The sequence below is a fragment of the Rhamphochromis longiceps genome, linkage group LG18 (genome assembly GCF_057381845.1).
Source record: "Rhamphochromis longiceps isolate RC_006_pf linkage group LG18, R_longiceps_female_GT1.1, whole genome shotgun sequence".
Taxonomy (NCBI): domain Eukaryota; kingdom Metazoa; phylum Chordata; class Actinopteri; order Cichliformes; family Cichlidae; genus Rhamphochromis; species Rhamphochromis longiceps.
In genome coordinates this window covers 2,221,673-2,247,037 of record NC_140574.1, presented here as the reverse complement: position 1 = coordinate 2,247,037, position 25,365 = coordinate 2,221,673, and the positions used below count along the sequence as shown (strand labels likewise).

The following is a 25,365-nucleotide window of genomic DNA, read 5'->3' as shown; positions in this document are numbered from 1 at the left end:
CGGAGGCTGAAACTCCACCTGCCAGAAACCCGACCCCGCAAACCGAACACCTGCACGCCGCCCAAAAATGCGGACCAATGAAAAGTTAGACAGGTGAAGTTAGCGCGTCACAAAAACATACATGTGTGACTAAAACCAGTTTCTCCCCAAATCGTTCAAAAACAGATCAACGAAAGTCTCAAAGTCAAACTCAGGGAATAAGAATCCTGCTGTGTTGTTCCCAAAGTCGTGTCTAACACCTGCTGGGACACCACAGCTCCCACACACACACACACACACACACACACACGCACACACACGCACACACGCACACACACGCACACACACACACACACACACACACACACACACACACACACACAGGCCGCTTTGTCTGTCAACCTGTAGCAGCAGGCAGGCCCAGTTGCTATAGCAGCCGGTAAACACGGACGCTTTCCTCCAATCATACTGCGGTGACATCACACTGCTGCTTTATCAAGATGGGACGGTCCAACAGGAAGTCGGGAGGTGAAACCAAAAAGAGAACAGAGAGGGGTGTGTCACCGAGACTGACCCAGGCTGCAGATAACGCACACAGATCAATACCAGCACACACTTCCTGTTCTGATCAGACGTGGAGGTCAGAGGTGAAAGGCTGCACTTTGACACCTAAAGGTTCAACTCCTCCTCAGATGTTGCACAAACTTAATTCAACTGTTTCCTGACTTAAATAAAGGTAATCGAATATATCACTTAACGAAGACACGGAACTCTTCAGATTACAAATGTTCTGAGAGACCTGTGCTTGCCCCGATGTTGATGTGACACACATATAATCAACTCTGTGCAGCTTTGCCGCAGTTCTGGAAAACGTGATTATGGAGGGAGAACATGCGTCCTCCTTACATCAGGGAAGCAGCACAAACCAGTGATGGAGAAGTAAACAAGAGAATATTTGTTATATTTGCATGATGATAAAATATTTGCTGCTCCAGCAGCTGTTCAGGCTTGATGGGAAGATTTGTTGGACATGCAGTCAGAGGGGTTTACCCTGTGCAGACCTGAGCTCCCCCCGTGTGGCGCCTCCTTCAGCAGCAGCACTCTGTGTGGCGTTATCAACCTCTTGCATCACTGTGGAGGGAGTTGGCCCACTCTTCGTTACAGCGCTGATTCAGTTCATTGAGGTTTGCAGGTATTTGTTTATGCACAGCTCTCTGAAGCTTCACAGCATTAAAGTCAGGCCGAGGTCTGATTGCAGCAGCTTGGATCAGATCATTGTTCATGGTCCACTCAGAAAAACAAACCATCATCCCTCCACCACTGTGCTTAGAGTTGGTCTGAGGTCTTTGACATGCTGGTTTTGTGTGTTATGGACGAACGTCTGCACTTTGGTCTCATCTGTCACGTTTGCTGAAGCCGTGTGGTTCGATCAGCTTTGCAAAGCTAAGCTGTGAAGATTGTATCCCACCAGAAGGCTCCAGGGCTGCACACTGACAAATGCTCTGCTCTTATAGCAGAGATCAGTCAATGTGTTTGATCACGAGCACCTGGCTGACCCTCCTAAGTCCTAACAGTGAGGGTGGAGTTTTTCACGGGAGTGCAGAGATCCTGGTGAAAACTGATCACGTGATCGGATAAGACGAGGAAAGCAAAGCAGAAAATTCACAGGAATAAGAGCAGAATTTATTTTTGGCGTGCTGATGGGAGAGAGGAGATTAAACGTGTCGCTGGAAGTCGATAAAATAAAAATGAAGATAATTCATTTAATAAGGTACGGCCAGCTCCTCCCCTTCCTGAGGAATCGCTCCAGCAGATGGAGCCGTGCGTTTGATTCGGCACACATTTTACTCCAGAAGCTCCCATTTATCCGAGCTTGGGATCGGCACATGGAGGACACCGACCTGTGACCAGTGAGGTTGAACCATGCGGTCAACTAGCTGTGCACACCCCAACATGACCAACACATCAAGCATAACCACCGCAGTCGTCTTCTGACAGAAGACCATAACGACTCTGAGCCGAGCGACAGCCGATCCAAACACGGCATCGCAGTATCTCTCATTAGCCAACCTGCAGATAGCAGCGTTTGTCTGCTTGTGGCGCACAGTTGGAAACCGTGCTTTGGTATTTCTCTGCAGGCAGCTGTTCAGCCGTTAAACCCAGAGGAGCCATCGGCAGCTCTGAGGTGTTAAACAGGCTGCAGGGGAGCTTTTGTCCGAGGGAGGAAATTACAGCAATTAGCAGCCTGGACAGAGAAACAGTGTTTTTATAAAGCTGCCCTCCGTCCAGGCGGGAGGAGGAAAAAACCGTCGAGGTTGTGGACGTCTGCGGGGAGACGTTAAAGCTGCAAGTGTGAGAAATAAACGTGTTTTCATGATCGATGAGGGGACAAACTGAAGTATCTTTGAAAAGTTTCCAAAACTCGGATTTATGTAAATATATCATGAGACCTCCTGGACACTAGGTGGCGATGGTGTTTCCACACCTAACCAATCACAGACAGAGCTGGAGCTAATAAATGTCAATATAAACAAGGTGACAAATTTAAACTCTGGCCTGATGGTGGCGCTATGAGTTGAGGATCAGTACTTTCACGTGTCTAAACCTTCCTGATTTAACAACTTCCCTTCGTGTACATGGACGTTGTGTAAAATTAAAGGTTCACTTTATAGTTTATGGCTGTAAGAGCTGCCGTGAGACTGACGTAATAAAACAAAGGGCTGTTAGAAATTAGGGCTGCCACGATTAGTCGACTAGTCACGATTATGTCGACTATTAAAATCGTCGACGACTAATTTAATAGTCGACGCATCGTTTGAAGCTTTGTAAGATCACAAAGGACGCAGGAATGAGTAGCAGGATTTAAGAGTGTAATAACGGACTGAAACAGAAGATGGCAGCACTGCATGTACAAGGATGCCAGCTGCCGTTAAACCCCGAAGAAGAAGAAGCTGTGTCCCAGAATTCATAGCGCAGCTGTCAACAATGGCGGCAGCTAGTTAGTTTTAACTTTACTCTTATTATTCTTTCTGGGTCACAAAATAAACCTTTAACATATTTTCAGGCGAGAATGTAGCTGTGTAAACCTCAAATATCTGCTCAGTTTATCAAGACACCGCATATTTTCAAAAGCGCTCCGACGTTTTCGGAGACGTCTGTTACCCACTAGCTCGTTAGCTAGGCGGGGGCAAGGCTAACTAGAGCCGTGAGAACACCGGACTCCCGGCACATCGTTTTCAAACCCACCGCCGTCTTTCGCTAGTCAGGTTAAACATGATATATGAGTCACTTAGATAACTTAAAAATGTTATGGTTTGGCTTTCTTTAGTATTTTATTTGTTCCTGAGTAAATCGGTTTGGCTGAGATTAAAGTTATAGTTTTTGCACAGCTAAAACTGTCAAGCAGACAGCTGATTATCAGAAGCTGGAGAATATACTCCGGTGTCCTGTTATATTTTAGAAAGCAAGGAGTTTATTAAACTTCACCGAAACAATCTGCAAATTTCATTAAAAATTAATAAACTACCATCTTGTCTTTATTTTTAGTTAGCACAAACACTTCAAGCTGTAAGCTAATGATAGTTATATAAGACCAGATGCTGCTGGTGCAATAAGCTGTACGCTGTACCTCCAATGGATGATGATCTGATTAGTCGACTAATCGCAAAAATAATCGGTGACTAGTCGACTATCAAAATAATCGTTTGTGGCAGCCCTAGTAGAAATATCAGTGCGCTCATTTTGGGGAATTTACTGCAGGATCTGTACACTAACACTTCCAGGGACGGGACATGAAGCCGCTGCGCTGTGTTGTGAGTTCAAGCTGTAAAAATGTGCCGGATGAGCCGAAGCTCGCTCTGCTGCAGGTCCTCCTGATGTCAGCGCTGCTCTCTGGAGAGGACGCAGACAGCACTCAGCTCAGCAGCACAGAAACGTCAACACGAGTCTGCTAACAGCTCCTCACGCCGCGTACAGGGACGGTCTGGAGGTCATTTTTATGACATTTTACTTCAGCAGAAACTGAACTGTGCTGCAGCTCCTCGCTGCATTTAAACCTGCAAAAACAGCCGCGCGAGAGCAGCGAGCACAGCCCAAACAGGCCGCCCGAGGCCCACCAACCAGCCACATCGCTGGCTGAAAACACTGATCGCCTGGTTAAAGTGAAGCTTTCTGCTGGGAAACTTTGGGTCCAGTTATTCGTGTGGATGCCACCTAAACACACGTACCAACCCCCAACCTCCCCCACCCACTCCGAGGGACACGGTGAAGTTCCGCTCTGCTGATCGGGGAAAGCTGCAGTTTTCCTGCTCAATCATGTCGAGTTCATTTTATTTTATTGGTTTGTGGAAAATGAATCAGCTAAATCTGATTCTCTCACATCTCATTATGTGTGAAGCTCCAGCCTGCTGGCCCCTCACACTGTTCCTGCTGCTGCTCTGATAATGAATAAATAGTCTGAGTCTCCAATCAATCATTAATCGATGGTTTTTTGTTATCGCTTGTACTCGACGCGTCCTGGCAGCAGCGACGGCGGCTCTTTGATGCTCAGCCTGAAGTGAAGGCGGCTGGTTTAATATTTAAACGTGCTGACTTCAGCTGTACTCTGCTGCATTTGCATCTGCAAAGCAGATTCTCTCTCTCTGCTGTCAATCATGGCGGCAGCCTGCACAGAGGGGGGCGGTCTGAAGGGGTCAAAGGTGAGCGGCAATGTCGCTTCCCATCACCCGAGGGAGCAGCAGAGGAGCTCCCGAAGGACTGAAGGAGGTTTGCTGTGTTCACACAGGCGCCGCAGCACACGTGGAAACGTCCGGTACGACGGCTTTGTTTAACCCACCGGTTCTTGTGATGTCACGAGATGCCGATGAGCGCAGCTGTCACATGTCCTGTGGGAGGGGTGGAAAGTATCCTGACCTCATTCAACTGTGCGGTGTCCACGTAAGAGCCGCAAGATTAGCTGGATTTTGATTTCAGTCGCAATTTTAGTTTCCAGCAGAAAACAAATTATTAAAAATAAAAAAATCACTTTTCACCGCAAAGCTTTTGTTAATTTCCCGTGTTATAAATCAAGCGCACCCTCTGACACCTCCGTAAACACTCAAACTCAGTCGCTGGTCAGTTCAGCTCACAGCTAACGTTTCAGTAAAGTGTCAAATACTCGATCTGATGAAGAAAAGCCCGGGCACGAGTCCATCACGGGTATCGGCCTCGCAAACGAGTGAACAGCAGATCAGAGATCGATAACCCTCAAAGGAGGTCCTGCAGACCTCGACAGGAAGAGGACTGCTCACAGTACGAGACACAGATGTGAGAACAGAAAAGAATAATCCATCAATATTTTCCAGTCTCTGATCCTAAAAATCACATTTGCTTTGATATTGGATGGCCGCTAACTTTCTGCTTCTTAATTCAGATCAAACTGAGGTTATTGTACTCGGCCCTGAAAATCTTAGAAATATGGTATCTAAGCAGATTCTTACTCTGGATGGCATTACCTTGGCCTCCAGTAACGCTGTGAGGAACCTTGGAGTCATTTTTGACCAGGACATGTCCTTCAACGCACATATTGAACAAATATGTAAGACTGCTTTCTTCCATTTGTGCAACATCTCTAAAGTTAGAAATATCCTGTCTCAGAGTGACGCTGAAAAACTAGTTCCTGCATTTATTACTTCCAGGCTGGACGACTGTAACTCATTATTATCAGGAAGTCCTAAAAACTCCCTGAAAAGCCTTCAGCTGATCCAAAATGCTGCAGCAAGAGTCCTGACAGGGACTAGAAAGAGAGAGCAGATTTCTCCTGTTTTGGCTTCCTGTTAAATCCAGAATTGAATTCAAAATCCTGCTCCTCACATACAAGGTCTTAAATAATCAGGCCCCATCTTATCTTAATGACCTTGTAGTACCATATCACCCTATTAGAGCACTTCGCTCTCGCTCTGCAGGCCTACTTGTTGTTCCTAGAGTATTTAAAAGTAGAACGGGAGGCAGAGCCTTCAGTTTTCAGGCCCCTCTTCTGTGGAACCAGCTTCCAGTTTGGATTCAGGAGACAGACACTATCTCTACTTTCAAGATTAGGCTTCAAACTTTCCTTTTTGCTAAAGCATATAGTTAGGGCTGGACCAGGTGACCCTGAATCCTCCCTTAGTTATGCTGCAATAGATGTAGGCTGCCGGGGATTCCCATGATGCATTGAGTTTTTCCTTTCCAGTCACCTTTCTCACTCACTATGTATTAACAGACCTCTCTGCATTGAATCATATCTGTTATTAACCTCTGTCTCTCTTCCACAGCATGTTTTTATCCTGTCTTCCTTCTCTCACCCCAACCAATCGCAGCAGATGGCCCCGCCCCTCCCTGAGCCTGGTTCTGCTGGAGGTTTCTTCCTGTTAAAAGGGAGTTTTTCCTTCCCACTGTCGCCAAAGTACTTGCTCATAGGGGGTCATATGATTGTTGGGCTTTTCTCTGTATCTACTGTACAATATAAAGCGCCTTGAGGTGACTGTTGTTGTGATTTGGCGCTGTATAAATAAAATTGAATTGAATATTCAGCAGTCTGGTTAAAAAAAAAAAATCTTTCCCCTTAAAAAGGGTTTATCCTGCCAAACGCCTGTGGACCCGGAGCAGGACGGCGCCGTCACACAGTCCAGTCTGGAGGGTTCTGGCTGCAACACAAAACAACCTGTTTTCAGACGCATTCATGTGGGAGCCTCCACGTTCCCACCGCCGCTATTCGGAGCACCGAAAGGTTAATGAGCTCAGGGCTGCTTTTGTTACCCAGAAGCTTTTATTGTGGAGGGCCAATTTACATACAAAAGGAAGACACACACACACACACACACACACACACACACACACACACACACACACACACACACACGTGTTGTTCTGTCAGTGTGAGGACCTTCGCTTACATAACGCATCAGTTGGACCTTCAGTTTAGCTTTAAGGATGGAAGTGCTGTCTGAACTTCCTGTCCACACAGGGTCACATGATCACAAACCTCCTCCCTGAACCTGACCAGCGTTGACTCTGCCTCATCACACTTTTCTGTATCTGTGCCTTGATGTACTGGTTATGTTAGATAACGTCTGGTAAGAGACTGAGCTGAGAGACTGATAAAGAGTCTGTGGCGCTACAGTCTGTGCTCACGTGCACGAGGTCCAAACACCAAACATTGTTAGGCATAAAAACACTGGGTTAGGGTTGAAAAACGGAGAGTTAGGTGAGGCAGACCCAATAAGACTGCTTCATTTAATCTCTGGGAATGAGGACGAGCTGAGCTGGCTCTGAAGCCAGCCACACACACACACACACCTCATTGAGTATGCAGGAGCTGTCCTGGCCTCTGGCCTCAAACACACACACAGCTGATTAACAGGGTTTCTGTAGGATGCCGTGAGCCAGAACACCGCCACACATATCCTGCCTCACACACACACACACACACACAGAGAAAAGAGCCTGATTCACCCTCCCAGTTCTCACACTCAGTTTCCATGTGAAAATGAACAGCTACTGCTAAGTGGGGTCTAATTAACCCAACTCTGTGTGTGTGTGTGTGTGTGTGTGTGTGTGTGTGTGTGTGTGTGTGTGTGTGTGTGTGTGTGTGTGTGTGTGTGTGTGTGTGTGTTTACAGAAGTGAGAGCTCTGTGGTTTTGATTACCCAGCATGCTCTGGGCATGCTGGAAACTTTCACACTGTGTCTGTTTACAGCCACTTCTGTTCACGCAGACACATTTACTGCAGTCCTGAAACTGTGTACAAATACTTCACTGTGCTCCACGCTGTACGGCTCTGTGTGCTCTTCATTACTGCTGAGTCACAGCAGAATCAAACACAGTGACTTGAGGCTTTCTGCAGATTAAAGTTAAGCAACAGAAAGCAGAGGAAAGCCGATCTTTATTTATTTTTGTTAAAATGCTGAATTTTCTCACAGACTCTGGTCTGTTTGGGTTTCACTACTTCAAAGTCTCAGGCAGAACAAACTGACAGATCATAAAGTAGAGGGAAAAAGTTTTCACAATAAAGACCTGGGTTAGTTTCTTGTTTGCAGTCATGTCGTGTTGACTAACCCTGCTGGCACGGCTGGTGGGGCATCGCCGCTCTGAGCGACCACACGACGGTGTAGAAACCAGAAGCTCTGCGTGCTGAACCTGCCCGAGCGTTCACATGTTTTTAAGAAATACATTGAGCTGGCTGTACATCTGTGGGTGAACCACAGCAGGAACTAATACGCACACTTTTCTACAGCCTCCAGAGCATTGTAGGAGCTGTAGTTTATAGTTTGACACAAGACTGAAAGTAAAAGGAAGAACAGCCTGCAGCAGGCTGCTGACCTGTGCAGGTGTGCCCCGCCTCTCGCCCTGTGACGGGCTCTAGGGCACGGCGACCCTGAAGAGTATATCTGGTGAACTGAAGTTTTGAGCCAGGGTCAGATTACCACTCATCACAACCGCATGTGGGACCGGCTCAGACCGGATTTTAAAACTGATTTTAGGCCAAGTTTTAAAACTTGTTCATGACTGATTTTACACTGGTTCCCAGTTTGAATCAAGACTGGTTTAAAACCTGCTCTGGAACTGAATTTGGACTGTAGCCTGGGCTTGTTTTAGGTCTAATTTAGCACTGCTTTGAAACTGGATTCAAACTTGATTTTGGGATTGAGTTCAGACTGGTTTTAAACCACTTACGGGCTTAAATGTTTTGGACTTTGGACTTTTTAGAAACGTTTCACGGTAGATTTGAGACTGGGATGGAGCAGGTGATGAGTAAAGAAACCTAAGCCCAAACCCAGGCTGTGGGGTCTGCTTTAAAACTAGTTCCACACTTGATTTCAGTTTAGTTTAGAACTGGTTTTAAACTTATTGCAGACCAGTTTCTGGGCATAGTATTGGACTGATTTTAGGAGCACTCTAAGGTTGCTTTGAGCATCATGTCAGTAACCAGGTCAGGACCTGATTAGAAAGAGTTCAGAGAGAATTGTTAAGTTTTCGTCAGTACTGAGGTAAAAATCTGACAGTTTTCTGTACATCTGTGGGTAAAACCACAAGCAGGAACTTCTGATACCCAGTTCATGCTACAGTTCTACATTCCCCAAAGCATTATGGGAACTTGAGTTAATAATTTGAAGCAGGTTTAGAAGTAAAGCAAATGAGGCCTCTGCAGGCTGAGATGTGTTCTGCTTCTGAGCTCCCACCAGTGCTCCCAGCACATCAGCAGCTTCTGTTTCTGACTCTGCTCTCACACCAGTTTCCCATAAACCACCAGCTCAGACAGATTAAATTAAATCTTTTTCTACATCCCTGATCAGCTCTCCTCCTCCTCCTCCTCGATGCTGTGTTCAAATTTCCAGCGAGGCTGAACGCTCCAATGAACGTGGCATGCCGGGGACGCTGGGAGCTCACAGATAACACGCATCATCTCCGTTTCAGGATGATGGATGACGACAGAAATATATGCGTCTATCAAACAGGTCGGACTCTGGCGAAGCAGAGACACGATGCCCAAAGGCACACATTAATCTGACACGGTCACCAGAACGGTGTACCACAACATATCCCATTTCCCTCATAACACAAGCTTTCAGTGAGAGAGAGGTCAGAGGTCACAGACAGGAGGTGGAATAAAATCTGTGATAAGGAACCTCTGGAGTCAGAAAATATTCGAGTTCACACATCGATACTATGAGAAGGTCCCAACCCTGAATCCTTTTATCAGTAAGCTCACAGGAACATGTATGTGCATGTCTTTAAGCTCACGGTGAACTCAGATCAGCTGCTTTGTGTTTTTTACATCACGTGTTTTGAGCAGCGTTTCAGTCCCTCATGCGCCTGAGCATGAAATATTTACTCTGCATGTGCAGTCTGTGAAACGTGCAGCATCTGATTTAAAAGGACAGCCTGAGCTCTGATGGTAAACAAGAGCCGGCGAGGTGAGGAGATCCGGCACGCTGCCAAAGATCCAAACCTGCACAGCAGTAAGGAGACCAAGGATAAAGCAGACCCGGTTCTGCTCGGTGCACCTGTGCACAGGTTAGCGCGACTTTCATTACTTCCTGGTTTCATTCGCCCTGAAATTATTTATAATTCAGGCCCGAACAAACTGGACTCCAGGACTGCTTCACACTTGGCTGGTTTAAATCTTGAATTTGGACTGAGATGGATTTTTGCAATGACTCGTTTCTGATTGCATAAAACTGATTTCAGAATCGGGTCTGTTTTTTCCCTGATGTTCAAAAGCTGCTTCTGCGTACATACATGGGTATTTTATTGTGTTTTCTGAATTTCTATAGACTTCGTCATTCAAAGATCTCTGTGGCTCTGATATCAGCCAAAGAAAATTAATTCAGACAATTATTCATATTCAGAGGAGCTGTGTTGGAGAACTAATGGGACTTGATGCAGCAGCGAGTTCTGCATGAAAACACACATTTATTATCTGCAGGCTCTAAATGTTTCCTCATGTGAGGTTGTAGTGGAAACTGCAATTAGCATGACTTAACCTTCAGACTGGCTGCCTGTCTGAGCTTTACACACTCTGCATGAATGTAAATGTTTGGTGAAGCAGCTGCAGACAGATTTCCAGCCTTCAATCAGGAGCAGGAGCAGGAGCAGGAGGAGGAGGAGGAGGAAACCTCTCTGAGAGCACAAAGGACAGCCGAGGTTTTCCTCCCTTAGAGTAGAATGAAGCTGCAGGGGCCACAGGAGAGAAACATCACTCTGCTTTAACTTCACCATGTGGGAATTTTTGTATCATCGTCATAATAATAGTTCAGGTCAGTTTCTGAGGCAGTGATCTAGTGGAGGTAAATGAGGAGGTAATTATACCGTATTGATAAGACAGACTGGTTGAACTGCGTTTTAATGTTTCGCTCTACCTTATTCACACAAATGATGCTAATGCTTTTTATAGACCTGCGCGATCCAGCTAAATCGGACTGCTCTTAATTTAATTTGACCGCTGAGATTTTCACGGCCAGAGCGACATTACAACGTTCAAGAAAAAGAAAACAGACAAACAAACAAATTATGCTGAATGTGTTGCATGTGGTGCATCACAGATACCTGCTAATTAATGCCCAAATAAAATCGTAGAACCCTGCAGACCTTAGTGACGGTCTAAGTGCAGTAACCTCACAGCAGCCACATAACTGGTCAGATGATGTCATTAAAAAAGCTCTGAAAGGCTCCAAAAGCACAAGCATGGCCCAGAGGTCCAGCTCAGGGCCTCCAACTAGCTGTGGTGAAGCCTAGTGGACAGCTAGCAGCTACACCCGCCTGCGTCTCCATCCACCTGCCAGGGAGAGAGGCCATCCCCCTACGAATGCAAAACTTTGATCCCAAAAAACAAACCAACTCTGAGCACATTGAAGCGAACACACCAACGGACTGCTCTTTAACATTCAGGTAAGGATTTAAAACTCTGTTTTAACAGCTCGGTTTCCCCCCGAACGAGGTTCCTGTTTATTCTGAAAGTTCTGCTGTTTGAGAGAAAACCACCCGGGAAGAATTCTGGGGGATTCCCTTTAGAGAATAATTCAGGCTAGTTCCTGGTGTCTATTTGTGTTGGCGTCAAAGCTTCTGAGCCGGAGGCAACACAACTGTCTTCTCTTCATCTCATCGTGCTTTTAATATGTTAAGTGAAAATGAAGCTGTTAAAAAGAAAACTTTTTAAAAGAGGACACAAGCATGACGTAGACACCCCTACCGTCCTCTCCTCCTTCATCTTCGCTGCCTCCGCCTTCTTCCCTCAGGACTTTGCCGATCCTTCGAGACAGCGAGCTGAAGAAGCTGCTGACGGATGGCGTGCTCCTCTCGGCGACCGATTCTACCTTCCTGAGCGGTTCCCTATTGTTGTCGTTGTTGGCGCCGGGCTCGGACATCGACCGGAGAAAGATCCTCTGCAGGGCGCCGGGCTCCCCGCTACGTTTTTTCGGGTTTGGGAGGGTGCCGAACCTCGGCAGGCTGAGCAATCGCCGGTGAGAAGGCTCCATGGTTTGTGCTTTGCCCTCGGGAGTGGACGTACCGGCCGACCTCGGCGCCTGGCGAGCAGATGTCTCCCATTTGTATTTGTCCAATAACTGCTCAGAAGCCGGTGGGGTGTTGGTTCTCCGCCAGGGCCTCCTGTAAAAGTGCCAGTGGTACAAGGTCCCCTGGATTAGACCCTCACCGATCAAAGGGTGGGCGCCACTTCCACTCATAGTCTAGCACACGCAAGCTTCCTCCAGGCAGCAACGAGCAGATGGAGGCCCCCAAAATGGGCGTCACTGCTGGTTCGCCGACAGCTGTGCTGTGACACGGACAAACGACCCCGGCGGGTCAGACGGATGAGGATTCGTCAGGTTGTCCTCATGTGCACGCCGAGCTGGAGCTGCCGTTCGCTCGCTTTCTGTGGGCTGACGTTCGTCTTCCTGGGAGGAAGTCAAGAGCCAGAGAAAGACCGAGGCCAGCCAATCAGGGCTGAGCAAAGGCAAAGCAGCAGACTGTGGTTTCCCCTATGAAGACTACAGCGTCGAGCATCAGCTTCTCCTTTTTCTGATCAGTTTCCTGGTTTGGTTCTTATTCAGCAGCAACGATGATGACGCAGAGCTCTCATAATGAATCATATGGATGGATTTAGATCTGTAGACTTGCTGCAGTTTGCAAACAGCCTGAATTCTGCTCCAAAATAGGCGGGAAATCCCCCTTTCATACTTCCCACATTGGCGATTTATGCACTTTGCGAGGGACCAGGATGGGTTGTAGTCTGTGGTGTAGGGTGGGCAGCTGGAAATAGTAGGTGGATGGAAAGAAAAAGGGTTTCGGTAGCTTAAAAGTAACCCACAGAGTGCCAAATTCAGTCAGTGATATCCTCTAATATTTATAATACCCATTTCCATTCATTCTACACGTAGCAGCAGAGAAGGATCTGAAGAATAGGAGGCAAGATCTGTACGTTTACTATCTATGAAAGTAACACAGGCCAGAACACAATCTGGACGCGCTGATACAAAAACATTTAACTGGTATAGTTGAGTGTAATTTAGTCAAGCTCTTACCCACATTCAGGCCAGTCATTCTCTGTTTATTGGGTTAAATTTCTGAGCTCTCAGGCCTCCATACATGTTGTGATCCCTAAATATTCATGAGGACTGAAGAATGTCCCCCCGCCCCCCGAGGCCTCTGTGACCAGAGAGGAAACAGGAGCAGAGTCCCAGAGAGCAGGGAGGAGCTCTGAGGACACTTTATTCAAGCCCCGCTGATAGAGAAGCTTTGAAGCAGCAGAAGCGAGATAGAAAAATCCCCGCAGCTCACTCCGCGAGTTTCATAATATGGAAATGAGGAGGTTTGTTGTCGTTGTTGTTCAGGCTGCAGGTTACATGTGAGAGCGTTCAGTCCTCCACGTGGAGCTGGAGGTTCACCTGCAGCAGGCCAAACGTGGCCAAGATACAAGCTGAGGGCGATCTCAGGCTGCAAACAACCCCCGAATACATATCATCACACACTTTGTGACAGTAAAAAAAACAAATATCAACCAGCTCTCCAACAAGCTCCTCCCCCCAGTGGCCGGACTGGAAGTGGACTCCATCTCCGCTGTTGTGGAACGAAGCTTGTGATGATAGTTTTCACCTCATGAACCAGTTCTCCACCTATGGCAGGTTCTGGTCAGAGTGACCGTTCAGGTCACAGGAACAGGAGGACCATCCCTGTCTGCGACACGTAGATCTACTGCAGCCCAACGCGGAGGAGGAGGAGTCTGTGGGACCCGCAACAATGACCTCACCAGCTTGGTCGGCTTGGTCTCATAAAAGTCGTTTGTCCCTGATCGTGGACACAAATTGACCTGTTTTTATGAGATGGTCAGTGCGGCTTTGTAACAGGAAGTACATTTCCTGTGCAGAGTTTTTGGCGAGCACGCAGTACCAAGAAAACGGCGCTTTGGGAGAAGTTTTAACTTTTTAGAATTTAAACCCAAAAAGTCGCTCTAAATAGTTTTAATGATTATTACTAACATATTTTAATAATGCCAACATTTTCAAAATAATACAAAATAAATAGAAACTTCTGACACATTTAAGAATCAACATGTGGTCTGTGAGCAGCAAATCCCCAACATCTCCAACCTCTGAGAATATTCATTTTGTGTAAATGGGTACAAACAGAGAGCGGACGGATGAACGATCATGTTCAGAGTCCCTGACTAGTTACAAACTGCCGTGAGACTGCGTTACAGAAAACAGAGCTGAGCTCCTGGAGGATTCAAACATGTGCTCCTCGTGGCCCTGATGCAGTTAGGAAAAAGATCAAACTCTCTCCAACTCTCAGATCAACCTTCTTCTTCTTGGGACTTTAAAGGCACGCCGCCCTGGCTGACCCACATATCAGCCCTGATTGGATAATGAAGCGACGCTGCATGTAGGTCAGAGTTAAGACTCGGGGAGGTTAAGCGGAATCAGAGGGAGGCAAGTCCTCCTCGAGCCAGCGGCGACTGACCGAGTCTGAGGCCAGAGGTCAACATCAGGACGAGCGGTTCCTCTTCCACGTCAGTTTAAACACATGTTCACGCCAAGTCTAAGCAGCTAAACGCACAACTGTAAACACTTCCTTTAGAAATTAAAAAATGAGAGCACGGGCGCTGCTACAGCTCACCTGACTGATCAGGCAAACGAAAGCTATCGTGTCCACCCGAGGTTGTTTCCTGCGTTTCATTCCTTCGTACTTGTCCCTGCTTTCCGATCTACACCGTGCTGTCCAAAAAAGGCCAAATGCAAAAAACAAATCTTACAAATAATGAAAGCTCCTCTTAAGAGGCTGTGGACAGATTTCTATGGATGGATTCAGGATAAACTTCCAATAAGATCGAAGGAATGGGACGTTTTAGACCGAAACCGGCTCGCTAACGTCAAACATAAATACCTCAGACAACATTACAAATCTAAATTACAATTTCCAGGAGTGGACCGCCAGTTCAGAAGCCACACATGCTTTGAGTCCTTTGTTTCGTCTGAAAAGTCGCCCAAAAGCCATCAAGCAGCAAAGAGAACATCAAGGCTCAGGCAGGTCTCATTTCACCTGCATTCAGATACCAGCCCCGATTCTAACAGCTCACTCTGACTGAACCGGACTGATGCTTCTCCCCAATTTCCTGAGTTTAAAGGCCAAACAGGAAGTCCTACAAACATTTATGCTCCTCCAGAGAAAGGAAACAAAACAGGAAGAGAGGAGACAAACAGGAAGTCAGGTGGAAGCCAGCAGTGACACGGAAGACGTGGATTAAAACTTCTCTGGTGAGTGTTGTGGTATAATTTAGTCTTATTGCATTAAAATGAATCAGTGTTATGAAAACTTCTGCACAAAATCAGAGTGGATCAGAAGCACAAACTGATCCGTGATCGATTGTCAGATTCAGCGACAGAAACCTCTCACTGACTGCAGACTCAGCTCAGCCTTAGTTCGGTTGTTTTTCCTCATTGACAGACTCGACTGCTCACTTTCTCTCATTCTTCATTAATGTGTCTGCATTCGTTCAAAACGTGATGCAGAAATCTTCCAGGCCCACATGTTTACACATAAAACTGCTGCAAAGTGAGCAGAACAGGCTGCAGGACTGACCCGGGGCAACAGCTTAAAGTTGCTGGTGCCTTCATCAGGCACCACTTTGTTCACTTTTCATCTCCGTCCTGCAGGAAGCCAGGAGAAGAGCGGGCAGCAGCAGCAGCCTCCAGCTAAAAATAACTCGCAGCCATAAAGAGAGCTGTAAATCAGCAGCTGATAGCACCAAAGCCACTCGGAGCTCAGGAATCCAGGCTGGAGTCTCAGCTGGAGGCCGGCGGGCTGGCCCTCGACGGTCTGAGGACGGAGCACACTTCCAGAAAACAGGAAGTTCAAGATCAGCGGCTGGATGTGAGGAGGCCGCATGAAACACTCCAAAAACATCATCTGAAAGGAGCCGAAGCAGCTCCAGATTTTAGCCTGTGACAGCAGTGGCACGGTAGATCAACGCAGCGGTCTGTGACACCACCACACGCCGCCTTCCCATTAGGGCTGAACGATTATGGAAAATAATCTAATTGCGATTTTTTGCCCCAATATTGCGATTGCGATGCGATATGCGATTATTTTTTAAGGTCTTTGTCTTCTGTATTATTAAACAAAGACAAGCAATACATCATATAGTATGGCCAATACTATATTACATTAATTTTAAACTGTTCTTTCCTGGAAGACAGACCTCTGTTATGATGACATGAGGTGATGCATGAATTGATGACTGACATTTTTATTTAACTTCTTCAATCACAACAGTATATTTGAACATACACAATAGTTTATTTTTAGCTTACAAACATCTGAGCATAAAGTGCTGACAAGGAACCCTGGTGTAAACATTAAAATGAAAGTCAGTACAATGTGCAGATTGCAGAAATATACATAAACAAAATCAGTGGCTTTACCACACTCAGTTTTTCGACATCTGTGAACTACTAGACAGTCATTCAATTAAAAAATAATATTAAATAAATAAAACTAATAAATAAAAAATACACACATCTTACTGATCTCTGCAGTCAGTAACATTACACATAAAGTGCAAACATAATAGCAATTGTATAAACACACACACAAACACGCCTTTAAAGTTTAAAGGCGTGAAATTGGACGGTCTAGTTCTGATTAGTGTCACCGCTGTCTCGGTGGAGTTTAATAAACTCGGCCGTCTGCTTCTTGCTATCTAAAATATAACCAGACACTGGTGTAAATTCTCGACTGTCTCATACTTCTGTTTAATAAGTTTTCTGTTTGACGTTTAGTCAGCTGTGTGAAAACCAAGGAGGAACCCACCCGGGGGATTAATAAAGTTTTATTTTATCTAATCTAATAACTTTAATCTCAGCCAAACCGATTTACTCACGAACAAACAAAACACTGAAAAAAGCCCAACAATAACATTTTTAGGTTGTCTAAGTGACTTATATATTACGTTTAACCCGAGCAGCGAAACTCCGCGGTGATCTGAAAATGATGTGCCGGGAGTTGTGCCGTTCTCGGCCGCATCAGTAACCCTCGAGCTCCCGGCTAGCTGTCGAGCTGGTGGGTAGCAGACGCCTCTGAAAACGTCGAAGCACTTTTGCAAATATGCGATATCTTGATAAACCGAGCAGATATTTGATGTTTACACAACTACTTTCTCGCCTGAAAATATGTTAAAAGTTTATTTTGTGACCCTGAAAGATTAGTATGAGTAATTTTAAAACTTAGTAGCGGCCGCCATTGCTGGAAACTGGAGTTTGGCTGGGCCGCGCTATGAATTCTGGGATATGGTAGTAATTTGGACAGCCTTCGGCGCGTCGCTGTGACGTAATCGGTCTACAAATGCGGCCTCAGGAGGATGCAGCCCATGAATTTGGACATGTCCAGAGTATAATCGCAGCCTTTGCGGTTAGAAAATTGCACTTGATCATGTCGCGATATTATCGCAAATGCGATATATCGTTCAGCCCTACTTCCCATCATTCACACATACTTCAGATTAGCTAAAACCCAGAGGGGCCCGTCCAACGTTTTACAAAGTCACAAGTTCATTTGGAGAAATCAATCAATGATTCTTCCAGGAGCATATTAAAATAAAAGCCTCTGATGGATAAACTACTTATTTCCAAATTAATTGGCAGGTGACTGAAAGCCACAGCAGCTAACACACCGACCCCGAGGCAATAAAGTCAACTTCTAATCCGAGTTTGAAGCTAAACAGAGCTGAAAATATCTACGTTAGAGCCTCGTGAAGCGACAAACAGGAAGCGAGTCGGCTGATGTTCTCGAGGTCAAGTTAACTTTGAGCGGCTTAATCGCCCAAACACTCAGGTGTTGATTTAAACTACAAACAAGGTGTCTGATTGGTTGTTTGGCGGCGTGAGCGTCCTCCTCAGACAGCAGCAGCGTTTGGTGCTCAGACGATTGACTAATCCAATTTTCATCCACAACTCAGGCTTTAATCTGCAGCCGCTCTGACACAGTGATCCACTTCTGCTCTCCGCTCACAGCTTTCAGGGCAGCAGACGTCCTCTGAAGTAATCTGATTACTTCCTGCTGAATGCAGGAGCCTGCTATCATGTGACACATAAACAGGAAAGCTGGTTTCCCTTCATTAACGTCTGAAAAGGGAAGAAAAATACGAAGCATCTGGAAAATTCACCTGTCAGTCAAAGAGGCCACACCCCTATTTTTGTAAACTTTAAGCCCTAATACAATTGAATCAGGTGTGTTATAAAAACCTGACCCCACAGTTATAATGAGGTAGATAAATTAGCTATAGAGACCAAAACTGCTGCGACTGACCCACTAAAACCCTTTAACTCACTGCAGTCCACAGTCCACTGACAACAGCATCTTTTACCTCGAGGTAAAAAAAAAAATTGCTGGTTTACTTTGTGTGACTTTTGCATTTTTATTGGTCAGTTTAGATCCCAAACAAACAGTGAAAACATTCAGGTCCAAGACTACTAACCATAATCATTCAAGGAGGCAGACAAACAGCTTGTGTGTTATGAGATGTAAAATCATAGATTTTGTGAATGGAGTCTGGTAGAGTGTAAGAGCAAAATGCAAAGTATATAAAACACGCAGACATAAGAGAGGGTTTCTTTGTAAAGGTATAGGATGAACGATCATTTTATTTCATTTGACATCTATAAATAACAGACACAAATCTTTTTATTCATGGTTTCTTTCTCCTGAATCTAAAACAAACCCTGATTACCACAGCACTGATTTCCCTTCGCATCAGACAAATAAAAACACACATCCAGCGCTGTGTGATTACGCCGAGTGCGTGTCGTCCCCGAGGATCCTCCGGTGCTTTTCCCACCCTGCCCTGAAATAGACAGCAGCTTTTTTTGGTCCAGAGAAGCAGGACTGCTCCTGTTTTGTTTCAGAGAGGAAATCCTGCCTCACCGCCCCCATCCTGAAAACAGCCAGGCCTGTGAGGAACTTTCCATTTCCTGCTCCCATCGGCCTCCATTGTCCTGCAGACCACCGCTCAGACCTGAACCCATTCCCCGACACTGATGAACCACACCGCCACTCAGACACGCAGACTCTGGGCGGAGATTCCCTGAAGATCCGCGAAGATCAATCCGACTCTTAGAAAATATGTTTACATGCGTCTCAGTTTGAAGAGCAAACGACCGCGTCTTCCATTCCTGCCCCGGAGCCTCCACGTCAAACACGAAGCACTTCAAACACACGCCAGTGGATCACATCCATCGTTCAGTCCTCACCAACTCATCATCAAAAGGTCAGGCACGGACACGCCCACGCCAAGCGCTGAGGCGAGCCCCGCGGTTGGATCCTGTGTTTGGGATCCGGCTCTAAATCTTGTCCCGTCTGTTTACGCACACACACAAAAGATCCAGGATTTTCTCAGCCGTCACAGACGACACACACTCATACAGAAGATCGAGCTGTTCAGAAAATTGAAGTATTTCAATACGAGTTTGAAACGCTGACAGAAACCATCATATTGTTAAATAATCAGCTCGTGTGGCTCTGTATCCATGTTCAGGCAGATGGATTTTATTCCACTTCACATCTGAAGGAATCTGATCAAAGCTGGAAGAAAAAAACAACCCATCACCTTGTTTTTCTCAAACTTTGATTGCATTTCAGTAAAACAACCACAGCTGATGTACCGGCTCGTCTTTCCTGCACATCTGTCCCATCAGTAAACCTTTTTTCTGGACCTAAACATCCTGTTTTCCAAGATAAGATCTACTATATTTATCCCAAAAGTTGGGAAAGCACCCACTCACGACAGCTTTACACTTTTTACAGAACAGACTCGGCCAAAGAAAACATCCGTTTTTGCTCGTTTCTCACGTGCAGCCTCAGAGGAACGTGACGTCCCGTCAGTCCCGCAGGAAGCTCAGGTGTGAATGGGCTCACCGGCAGCAAACTCCCAGAATCCCCGTCCAATATGGAGGCTGAGAACCTCAGTGGGGCTTCAACATGACAGCAGGAGGAAGGAAACCTTCGGAGTGCGAGTGTTAACTCCTGACACTCTCAGCCGGTGGGCTGGAGGAGGAGGAGGCTCTGCGATGTGTTTAAGCGTCTGTCTGCGGTCAGCTTTAATAGGCTTACGTACAGCAGCCTTTCTCTGGATAATGCACTCTGTCGATGCTTTCAGAGAGACGCTGGATCCAAACAGCGGCAGGAGGAAGCTTCACCTGCAGTTTGATCAACGTCTCGCATCGATCGCTCTTTCATCGCTTCTTAGTGTCGTACGTCCATCGGGGCAGAACGCCCACCACAAATAAAGTTATTGCAACACAACGTAACACACACACAGACACACAAACACGGACACACTCTCTGCTTTCAGGATCGGGCAGGCTGGACTCTTGGGCCCAGAGGAGACTGTACACAGACCAGAGGGTGGATCACTGAGGTATCACCTCACACCTGGTTAGCTCAGAAAGGAAGGAACGTTATAGGTCACATGATGTCATTAAAATGCTCCAACAGCACCAACATGGTACAGGGGTGACAGCTAGGAGAGCGCTAGCAGCTACAGCCGCCTGAGTCGCCATCCACCTGTCGGTCAAAGAGGCCACACCCCCTAATCATGCTAACTTTAAACAGGCTTTAAAAAGATGTTTGTTTCTGCTGTAAAGGTGCACATTTTAACACAGGCATCTGTGGGACAGACTCACAGCTGGAGCCTCCAGTGGACGTTAAGAGGAAGTGCAGGTTTTGGTATTCTTTGATTAGAAATTCCAGCGCTAACCTCCTCCCGTCTGAGCGGGAAGCTGCTACAGCGTCTCAGCAGCACAAACTCAACACAGTCTGACACGAGGCCCCAGCCTGCTCTGTAAATACACCGGCAGGGTGGAGGAGACCCCACCCTCTGATGTAACGTGAATGCAGCAGAAAAACACAAACGACCCGCCGCTGCATTTTTCTGCAGTGAGGTGGACCTGAAGGCAGCACGGCGGCAGCCATTGTTGAATCTATTTGAGGAATGCGAGCCGCGGAGGGCAGCGAGGACCCGATGCCAGAGCCGGAGTCCTGCCCGGTGAGATCACCGGCACAAACTGGCTGCTGACATCACACCCTGCCAACAGCGGGAGGGTGGAGGAGGTGCAGGAGGAAGAGCAAACATCCTGATGCAGCCTCGCAGCTACAGATAGCAGCGCTGCATTCAGGCCTCTGTGAGCGTGCACATCTACGTTCAAAATAAACCGAGTTATAATCACGCTCAGGTTCATGAACACATCAGTGATGGGTCATAGCAGCCTTCAATGCTCCACCCTGTTGGTTCACAGGACGTCACCACCACTTCAGCCTCACTCATCCACTTTATTCCCAGTTTCGGATGAGTTCATGGGCCGCCGGAGCCTTTAGGTCTAAAGTGACAAACACGACTTCATTCTTACATTAACATCGAGAAACTCTGGGTTCAGTTTGAGACTGAATGAATTTAGAAGTTTTAAACTTTATAACTGGGATCATTAAGGTGATTAAAGGCAGTCAGACTATTCTTCAGTGTTTTCACTCTGTGCTGGTTTTGTCTTTCAACACTTTGGTTTTTTAGTTTTGCACCTTATTATTATTATTATTAATTTGTGCATCTGTCTGGTAGTTCTTGACTTGGTTTTTTGTGGCTTTCTTTGCTTACATCCCTTTGTGATCATTTTGTTCCATTTTTAGCGTCATGTTGTGTTTTAGAGTCGTGTTTCATTGTTTGGTGGCCAGTTTGAGCCTCTTTGTGGTTGTTTGTGTTTCTTTTGTCATTGTGTCTCTTTTTTTGTTCATTTTGAGTGTTTAAGAAATGACTTTCCACGTGTTCGTGGTCATTTGGAGACTCTTTCCAGTTACTTTACGTCTCATTCTGAACACTTTGCTGCTCTGAATGTCTTTTGGTTATTTTGAGTGTTTTGGATGACTCTGACTTTCCATTCTGAATCTAAAAGGAGATTTGAAAGGAGAAAAACACTAAAATTCGCCCTCTGATGTCACATTAAGCAACACGATCCAGTCTCTTCTGCTCATCCTTATCAGGGTCGGGTCCAAACAGAGCAGCGACTCAGACGCCCATTTCTCCCATGTTTTCAGGATCCTTTGAAAGTATCAACATCACCTGCAGGCTGTGTCCCTCAGGTGAATTTAAATAAACACAGAAGAGTTTCTGTAATTCACTGCAGCCATCAGTGATTACTCAGTGCATTCTCAGTCCTCGCCAATGCCGCCATGTGACCGCCTGTCCTGGAAAACTGTTCGGTCTCACAGAGCTCTGAAGCTTTTATTTTAGGAAGTGAAGCAGCAGCAGTCCTGCAGGGAAACATGAGACAGCAGCTGCAGCACCGGCCTCTCGTGTGAAGTCCGCGCAGAAAAACTGAGTCATGTTACCGTTTTCTGCCTCACAGGACGCCGCTGTGAGTCACAGCCCCACACGGCCCCATGTGACTGCGAATAAGACGTCTCTTTACAGTTTCAGCGACCTCTGACCTTTCTGTCAGCTTCTCGTTCGCTACACACTGGAAGCTGGAAACTTGTGGCTGTATTCATGTGGCTTTATTGTGGGTGTCTGAGGTTTGTTCGCTTTAAAACAGTAACATCAGCGACTCCACCTGTGAATAAAACTCAACACGCCGGATAAACTCAGCGCTCAGGACTAACGCCACTGTTTGCACTTTCCCATCACTTTACGTCTCATTCTAAAGATCTGGACACTTTAGACTTTAGTCATGTTTTGATTATTATGAGATTTAAGCGTTTCTGAAGTTATCTCGCATCCTTATTGGTTCATCTTGCGTCTCTTTTTGGTCACTTGGGACTTGTTTTTGTTTTTTGTGGGCTTTTGTGGTGTTTTTGCATCGCGTTGTGAACACTCTTGTTTTGTGGCATTTGTATGGTTACTTTGAATGTTTTGGGACGTTTCTGTGGTTTTGAGCCGCTTCCTGAATACACGCAGGACTGTGTGACCCTAATCTAATCTGAGAGGTTCCCCGACGATTCAGATTACTGAGGTCAGCTGGTTTGAGTGCAGATTAAGAGCAGTGTTGTTGCTTTATTTTGACAAACTAAACTCAGGGAGACCTTTTCTGCTTCAGCTGCGATTAAACGCTGCAGTGCTTCCTGTAAGGACAGTCTGTCTCAGGAGGTCTAAGCTTTAAACCCTGAACCTTCAGAGAACAAGAAAGTTTTAAGGGATTATTAAGAGGGTAAGGGAACCAGAGCAGTTTAAGAGTCTGGCCCCAGGAACCCTTCTCAAGGAGGCTGAGTCGAAACCTCACGGAGCTGCAGCTCCCGGTCCCCCCGGTGGCCTCCATGACCTCGGCCTGGGCTCTAGGCGGATACCTGGCTATCCGAAAGGTGGCCGGTGCCCTCTCTACCTGCTGACCCCGGTCCCGAGACCCGCCCGGCCGCCGGGTCTCGGTCCTGCCCCCCCAGTGTGTTCTTCTTACCGTAGACCCGGAGCCAGCCCTGCTGCTGTGACACAGCGTCCCCCAGGATCCGGTCCACCAGCGGATCCAGGAGGCTCAGCCCGCCGCGCAGAGAATCCACGTCGCCTGGAAGCGAGTCCGTCTCCATGTCCGAAAGCAGAGAAAAAAAACTTGCTGTGGCTTCAAGTGTCCCTCCACAAGTGTGAGACAGTCCCGGAGCGGCGAGTCCAAGTGTCCACGCGCGGAGAGGAAACGGAAAAAGTGTCGGGAGGATCCGTTACGGGACAGTTTGGTCGCTTTCACCGCCCAGCTGCTCCCTGTTAGCCGTTAGCTCGGGTCCGGCTGCCCGGCTGGCTCTCCCTCATTGTTCCGCTTCTCGGCGTAGCTGAAGGGGCAAACTTCCTCCAAACCAGCGTCCAGGTGAGACCGGGAGCGCCCTACCTCTGTCCCCGAGAAAAGTCCACACAGAGGCAGCCGTTAGGTCCGCGAAAGCCGCTGGAAGACACCGAGAGTCACGCGGTGGTCTCTGTGCCTCCGGCGGGCTGCCCCTCTCTGCCGCTGCCGCTGCTCTGCTCACAGTCCACCGCACGGGGACGGGCACGAGCCTGACCGGGCGCGCTCCTGCCAGGAGAGTCAGGAGCGCGCAGGGACGTCTGGCTGACGGGATGTTTCCCTGAACCTGACCACGTGACACGAGTCAGTATTACCAGGTTCTAATGAGCCCGGAGGATCTTCTGCATCCGCACTGAGGTCCGGCTGTATAAGAGCTCGGCCTCAGCCCACAGACACGCAACGTGACGACACAAAAGACCGCGTAGGTGGTGCAAAGTAACCCCACAGACACGCAAACGACCGAAAACACCCGAAAAGAAACCCAACCCGACTGCAAGCTGTAATAAACATCCACAAAAACACTCACATTACAAACATGCACACAACAAGTGACAAGATGACCTGCAAAACAAGTCCAGTGACCCACTGAGACAAAGACTCAGAACAAAAGGACATTTATTCAATAACTTTAAAAATGCCACCAAACTAACAAACAAGCCCGAAACGAGTCCAGAGAGCCCGGGTGATCAAAAAAGGGCCTCAAAACAGCCAAAACAGATCCACGAGATCAGAAAGACACGTCAATACGAGGAAAACAGGTGCAACAATACTTTATATAAACACAAACAAGAACAACAAGAACAAACAATAATGAAAACGATCAAAAAGATGAAAAAAACTGTTAGCAGAGCTGCTCTGTGCAGCGTTATGGCACGATAATCTTAAGGGAGAATAAAAAGTCGACACACATATCTCATTCCTGACGGAGGACTCTACCACTACACTTCTCCAGTCCATTCACAGAGTCGTTGCATGGCAAGACATGGATAGGAAGTGGGCGGAGCCTTTTACCGTCATTTTATTACGACGCAAAGTACAAACACCTGTGGACACACAATCCAACAAAAACATTAAATGAATTCTAACAAAACAACAAGCTCACAAACATGCTAAATAACAAATTGACACAAAACAGGCCCGATGATGAAACAAGAACAAAGCGGCCCTCGAACAACTCGAACAACGATAAAAACACAAAACGAGCTCAGAAAAACGTCACACAAGAAAATTAAAAAGTTTCCAAATGATCACAAGAGGACAGAAAACACATTCATCACAACCGCGTGTTCAGAAAGCAGCAACAGGATGCAAATAAATAAATAAAAATGGAAAATGAAGAAGATGAATACTTCCACAAAATCAGATCAAAAGAGACAAATAAACACTTTGACTTAGTTTTATTATATCGTTTTAACACGAACATACATTTAATGCAACACAAACACTCATCAGTCACTGAATAATCCATTCCTAAACTTTTTAAAGAGTCTCATCAGAAACTTCCAGATTAAAATCCTTCATGACGTCACACGTTGGACGTTTAAATTACGGTGGAATCACGTGATCCTAAAAAC

At 46.6% G+C, this 25,365-nt stretch overlaps 1 protein-coding gene across 3 annotated transcripts in view; it reads right to left on the bottom strand.

Moving 5' to 3' along the window:
- rasal2 (RAS protein activator like 2) overlaps positions 1-24,023 on the bottom strand; it is a 64,180-nt gene extending 40,157 nt beyond the window's left edge. Inside the window, exon 1 of one of the 3 annotated variants that reach the window (XM_085388800.1) lies at positions 23,420-24,023. In XM_085388800.1, coding sequence (XP_085244926.1) covers positions 23,420-23,546 — 127 coding nt within the window. In that variant the 5' untranslated portion in view covers positions 23,547-24,023. Of the gene's footprint in view, positions 1-11,685; positions 12,194-23,419 lie in introns of those variants that run through there. The other 2 variants (XM_085388799.1, XM_085388804.1) reach the window with 2 other exon arrangements.
- Positions 24,024-25,365: the final 1,342 nt, after the last annotated feature.